Here is a 6,752-nt window from a genome sequence, read left to right as displayed (position 1 = left end):
TAAGACCTACAATCCTTGGAGTAAAACTCAAATTTTAGGTTTTAAACCTATCCCAATTTATTTATAAAATTAAATTATGATGGTCTACATAATTTTTTTTTTAAAGTTACTTTAAGAATCCTAAATTCATTCTTTAATAATCTTAGACAAAAAATTAACCCAAAAGAGTTGGAGTAGAAAACATATTTCTAGGTTAAAATTTTTAGATTTTAACCCAAAGGTTGAAGATGATCTCAAGTCTAAACACAATTACAGTCTTCAAATATGAAGTCCGAAATAAAATTCGTGGATCGGAAACCAAAGACAAAATCTGCCAACATGCATGGATAGTGTAACTGCCACACCAACTATTGAAACATGCCAATGTCGCTTTTAGTTTAAATGAAATCCATGCCTGAGAGCATTTTCACCCATTTGATGGATTTGAGTTTACAAATAGGCGTGGTAGTTACTATTCACTTATATAGTAAATGTTTTAAGCTTGTCTTTTATCATTTTCCATCCATTATAAATTAGTGACTGTCATGAGATTTACTAATTATTCAACGAATGAGATTAATTTTGAATAAGTTGCTGCGATTATGTTACTCTCCACCAATTGTAAATAGTAACTACCATGGACTAGGGGCTAGATTTGTCAAGGCTGCTGCAAAGGCTCAACCATGGCTGGCTTGGAGGAGTGGGTGGAATGGGTTTTGGAGTGGATTTTGGATTTGGCCATGGCAAAATTTCATGGGTGGAAATGCTCTGATGGTTTAGTTAAGCTAACACGTTCCACTAGCTAGGGCAACACCCCAAATGAACCCTACTTGTTTTTCCACCAATCCTCCTTTACTTTCCACCTTATATTCTACTTAAAAAGAGGGTGAAAGCGACCCTAGATGGGATGTCAAAAAGCCTTCCTTCCTCGACAACACTACTTGCTGCTTCTATTGCTGGGTAAAAGACAAAAGCATGTGCAAGCGCAATTTCCATATACAAGGCCACCACATCCAGCAGCTTGGAAAACCTAAAGATTCATTAGTTTTTTCTTTTCCAAGTAAATAGAAAGCTTTGATCGTTTGCATGCTTAATATTTGTATGACAAATACAGAATATATGTTTGTACATGCCATTTATGCAAAGAGATCTCTATTTTTTCCAAAAAGTGGGGACTAGGTGTGAGACCCACTCGACATCGAACTTCAATAATCCGAACAGTCTAGTTTGTAATTCTCGATTCATAGATCATCCTTACAAAAATTCAATTCAATCCAAAATCATTTGCTAATATAATTATGAAGATAAAATTTTGTTGTTTCTTATATAACAAAGTATTTGTAAATTTTTTTTAACCCAATTAAATGTCTTAAATATTTTTGATTTGGCTAATATTATGCAAGAATGATCTATGAGGTGCAACTTGAAAAATAAATAGTTCAGATTGTTAAAATTCAATATCGTGTGGACCCCACAATTAATCCCCACTTTTATAAGAAAAAAAAAATGAAGATCCATTCCTTTAAAGACTTCCTCTGTTTGTAATGGTCATAATGAATTAGGCTCCCTTTTAACAAGTACTGACCCAAGAGTATATGTTAGATTAATTTATCTGTCAACAATGGAGAAACTTTTGTGTATACACAATTCTTATGATACGTAATGAATTAGAGAGACTACGTGTTATATTAACACCAATAATAATTAACATATTAAAATTAAAATACCATTTCATCATGTCGCAAGATGATGCTTAATTGAAAAATAAAAGAGCAAAAATGATGTATATCCCACCTACAATAAGAAGCTTACGCCAAAATTGTTGTTTACTTTATTATTTTCAAATTCTACACGAGGCATTATCTAGTTGGGGAATGATTTCCAGTCTTTTTTTTTTTCTCTTGCATTTTTTTATAAGAGTCTTTTTTCCTCTTATACATTCCTCTATTTTGATCTTTAAATTGAATAAATAAATAAAAATTAAGTCAGAAAAATTATTTGAACCATGTAGAAAGAGAAAAAATGTGCTTGGAAATTATTATCTAGGCTGAGGTATTGCCTAACCTAACCCTAGTTAATTAAATGTGGTCTTGCCCTTTTCTGGAAATTTTAACGGGTCTAAAAGTTGGGTTGTCAAATTTCCCATCAGTTTTGGGTGGGTATGGTATTTCCACATTAAGTGGCACAAACCCACATATTTTGCGCCTTACATGTCCGGTGACACATCACCCTCAATGAAAACCAAAAATTGGAATTCAGATCGTCTTTGTGAAGATTTCGAAAATTCGTAAATCGTATTTGTTCATCCTATATCGTGAAATTAACTTTTTAATATTTAATTTTAAATAATTTTTATCATACGATGTACCATAAATAGACAAAATACGTGGATTCCCGAGATTCTCCGGATCCTTATTGCTTATTCCAAATATTGTACCTTCAAGACTTTGCCCAAGAAACAGTACACCGGAAAAAAAAAACAAAAAAACAAAAAAAAAAACAAGAGAGAGGAAGAACAGCAGAAACAGCCAAAAACCCATCTTTCAGATGTCTCCAACACAAACAAATCAATCCCCCACTTATTAGAGCTTCCGTGTTTATATATCCGATACCATGCATCTTTCACAGCAGAGCTCACTCCCCTTGATCTTCTTTTTAAGAACACAGATGGATCTGAAGTTGCAGTGAGAAAGTGAGTATGAAAAGCGAAGTCTTGAGAAGTTCAATGGGTATGAAGAAGCTCTCTTTACCTGTTCGAAATTAGGATAATTTCTTTCTAGTGTTCAAAAGAAGAAGAGGCTCTCTTAACAAAGGTATTATATTGTATAAGGACTGCCTAACAGCCCGAGGAAAAAGAAATCATGTTTTCATCTTCCAGTTATAATAGTAATACTGTAATTCCTTTTCAACATAACTTTCCCTTTTCTTCTTCTTCTTCTTCAAATTACCCTCCTCCTCCTCCTCCTCCTCCTCCTCCTTGTGCAAACCTAGAAACTTGCACCGGAGACACTTTCCTTCATCACATTCCTGATCCTCTCTCTGGTCAATTTTCACACCAAAATATTGCTTTAATGGCGCCTCCTTCTCATCAAACCCTAACCCATTTGGGAGTTTCATCAAACACTGTGCCTGGTATTATAAACTCTACCATATCATCCTCTTGTGGAGATCATCTTCATCATCATCAGTACTACCATAGTAACTATGGTAGCATTAGTAATGATAATATTATTCCTTATTTTCTTCATTCTTCTAGGGAAGATTTAGTAGTAGCACCGGCCGAGATGAAGAAAGACCGGCACAGCAAGATCTTCACCGCTCAGGGTTTGAGGGACCGTAGGGTGAGGCTCTCCCTCAACGTTGCCCGTCAGTTCTTTGACCTCCAAGACCTGCTAGGGCTTGACAGGGCAAGTAAAACCATCGAGTGGCTACTAAAAAAGTCCAGAAAGGCCATCAGGGATCTCGGAACACAGAAGAAGAACTTGAGCTGCAGTTCTGAGCGGTCCAAGAGTTTGTCTTCCACTTCCGAGTGCGACGAGGTTGTTTCGGACATAAACGAGGTGGAAAACCATGTATTGAGCAAAGAAAAAGAGATGGTGATGATGAAGAAGTTGAGCGAATCTAAATCTGCTGGAGCTTATGTTGCGAAAGAGTCGAGGGCAAAGGCAAGAGCAAAGGCAAGGGAAAGGACAAGAGAGAAAAAGATGTGCACTACTAGTAGGAGGCCTCATCAGATGTTGAACCAATTGAACTTATTGATTGAGCAGCTTGATGATCACGAAACAAACATCTCATCCTCGTCGAAGGTTAATTTTGGAGATCATCGTGTGAATCAAGAACTGGGATCCCTCTTGGCTAATCAAGCTCATCACCATCATCGTCACGAGGAGGATCAATCTGCTTTGATCAAAAGAAACAAAATGAAGTCATTTTCATCAGTAGTTTCCAATTATAATACTACTGATCAGAGTTCCAGCAATAGCCACCTCCAATTTCCCAATGCTTCTCAAAATTGGGACATCAATGGCGCTTTCCCAATGCCCTAGCATTAATTGTGCCATCGCCACCATCAATCTTAATTTCCACTGGTATACATATACACATATCTATTGTAGCCATGCCTCTCCTTAATTATTTATTTTTCGATTCCAGATTTAATGATTAAGATGTCAATCTGCAGGAACTGAAATCTTGGGAGGCCTAATTGTGGAATTATCCGGCGAATTTATTGATTATCTTCCAAATTATTAACTTCGATCAAAGAAGTAAGCTAGATTTTTGTTCATGTATTTCTTTGATTGCACATTAATATATCTATTGAGTCACCTGTTCCACTGTTTTTCAGCTCCTCAAGAGTTACCATAATGATCCAATTGAAGATAGGTTTCCTTAGCAATGCATATAACTAGTACTGGATCAGAATTACATATAGACCCCTACAAGCATGCATTGATTTATGTCAAAACCACATCCCTGGTGAAAACAACAAATGACTAATACTGATGACATTGATGAGATATTTGTTAATTAGTTATAACGTCTTTTTTTTGTTTTGTTTTAACTTATGATGTAAACATTTCTGTTCTAATTTTAAAAAGGTACAATTTAAGCGGGGATAGATATGCTATAAACAATCAAACTCACCACATAGGGTATATATTCATGTTCTGACAATTGGTATCTGATTTAACTAGTGATATCTTCAAAGAAAAGGAACAGTGCCAGGAGATACTTGATGAACATGCTTGCTGTAATGGGATTCATCATGACCAATATTACATGATAGTTGTTCCCTGTTTGATAAAAAATAAATATCACCTAATAGTTGTTCCCTGTTTGATAAATATTACATGATACTTGTTCCCTGTTTGATATTTGTCATGGATTTCGCACAATTCATCTTTACTACAACAACCATAAAATTAAAGATGGATGCCTATCGAATTATGGTTTCTTTTCCAAGGTGAAAAGGTTTATAGCAGATTTATGGGATGAGGAATGTGAAATTTCTATTCCCCTTTGTTTCTGGTTTTATTTCCTCCTTCCTAGCTTGTTATGCTAAAGGCTCCTTGGAAATTAAGCAAGACTGTAGCAATCTCATAAAAGTAAGCCAGATTTCCATGGAAATAGTTAATACTTGCTGCTAGGTTAGTTGTGCAGATTTGCATGCAATTTCTTGGCTAATTGCAATATCTTGAATTTCACAGTAATATATAAGGCTATAGCTTCTTGTCGATCGAATTGATAAGGATATATTAGTATTCAACAGCTAGCCAGGTGGACTATTGCACAAGGTGTGTGATGAACATGTTTATGCTTTGATTAAGAAGTTTGTGGAAGAATAATCAAACAAATCTTGGTAAACCTAAAGATTCATTAGTTTTTTCTTTTCCAAATAAATAGAAAGCTTTGATCGTTTGCATGCTTAATATTTGTATGACAAATACAGAATATATGTTTGTACATGCCATTTATGCAAAGGGATCTCTATTTTTTACAAAAAGTGGGGACTGGGTGTGGAATCCACTCGACATCGAACTTCAATAATCTGAACCGTCTAATTTGTAAGTCTCGATTCATAGATCATCCTTACAAAAATTCAATTCAATCCAAAATCATTTGCCAATATAATTATGAAGATCATTCTTATATAACAAAGTATTCGTTAATTATTTTTAACCCAATTAGATGTCTTAAATATTTTTGTTTTGGTTAATATTTTGCAAGGATGATCTATGAGGTGCAACTTGAAAAATAAATAGTTCAGATTGTTAAAATTCGATATCGTGTGGACCCCACAACTAATCCCCACTTTTATAAGAAGAAAAAAAATGAAGATCCCTTCCTTTAAAGGCTTCCTCTGTTTGTAATGGTCATAATGAATTAGGCTCCCTTTTAAGAAGTACGAACCCAAGAGTATATGTTAGATTAATTTATCTGTCAACAATGGAGAAACTTTTGTGTATACACGATTCTTATGATACGTAATGAATCAGAGAGACTACGTGTTATATTAACATCAATAATAATTAACATATTAAAATTAAAATACCATTTCATCATGTCGCAAGATGATGCTTAATTGACAAATAAAAGAGCAAAAAAGAAGTATATCCCACCTACAATAATGGCGCGTTTACATATAGGGAATGGGTATGGAGGAATGGGAATCAATCCACATTCCTGATCATTCCTCTGTTTACTAACACCTGGGAATGAAAAAAGTGCATGGGACCCACTTGATTTGGGGAATCAGATTCCCCAAACTTCCGAAATTCAATTCTTGACATTGAGGTGGTAATTGAATTCCTCGAAATGAAGCCTATCAGGAATCCATCTTTTGTACCAATATTACCCCCATACTTTTTTTCTAATTCCGAAACACTCATTGCAGTTTTCTGCAACCCTAGACCACCCTCTCTTCTGTCTTTCCCTAATCAACCACAAATATAACAGCCACCATATGTAGAATTATCACACCCATCCTCAACTTCAACAATCAAAATTTCAAATTTAGAGAAAATGAAAAGAAAAAAAAAAATAACCCATCAGCCAAACATCATACCCACTACGATCAGTAGTAGGCGACCCGCTCAGGAAGCATATATGAGATCTCTAAACTTTGACCCACTCACCGGCTTTCACAGACGCATTGGATTGAACAGCGTTGTGAACCATCGCGGGAGTAACCGAGAAAGCGAAGAGGGAGGGCACGGAGGAGAGAGATAGAGGGTTTCAGAAATTGGGGCTAGGGGCGGTGGCTATGGGGGTAA

General features: G+C 35.5%; 1 protein-coding gene across 1 annotated transcript; it reads left to right on the top strand.

Annotated features, from left to right (window-relative positions):
• The first annotated feature begins 2,662 nt into the window (after positions 1–2,662).
• Positions 2,663–4,323, top strand: LOC103429063 (transcription factor TCP2-like). Its single transcript, XM_008367213.4, has 2 exons — positions 2,663–4,067; positions 4,160–4,323. Exon 1 carries the CDS (start codon positions 2,841–2,843, stop codon positions 4,023–4,025), a length of 1,185 nt encoding a protein of 394 aa, XP_008365435.2. The 5' UTR covers positions 2,663–2,840; the 3' UTR covers positions 4,026–4,067; positions 4,160–4,323.
• Positions 4,324–6,752: the final 2,429 nt, after the last annotated feature.

The sequence above is a fragment of the Malus domestica genome, chromosome 09 (assembly GCF_042453785.1).
Source record: "Malus domestica chromosome 09, GDT2T_hap1".
Taxonomy (NCBI): Eukaryota; Viridiplantae; Streptophyta; class Magnoliopsida; order Rosales; family Rosaceae; genus Malus; species Malus domestica.
This window is presented reverse-complemented; position numbering and strand designations above follow the sequence as displayed.

Bases quoted from the DNA above. Each gene is read 5' to 3' on its own strand.
- LOC103429063 (XM_008367213.4), top strand. From the start codon at position 2,841: ATGTTTTCATCTTCCAGTTATAATAGTAATACTGTAATTCCTTTTCAA.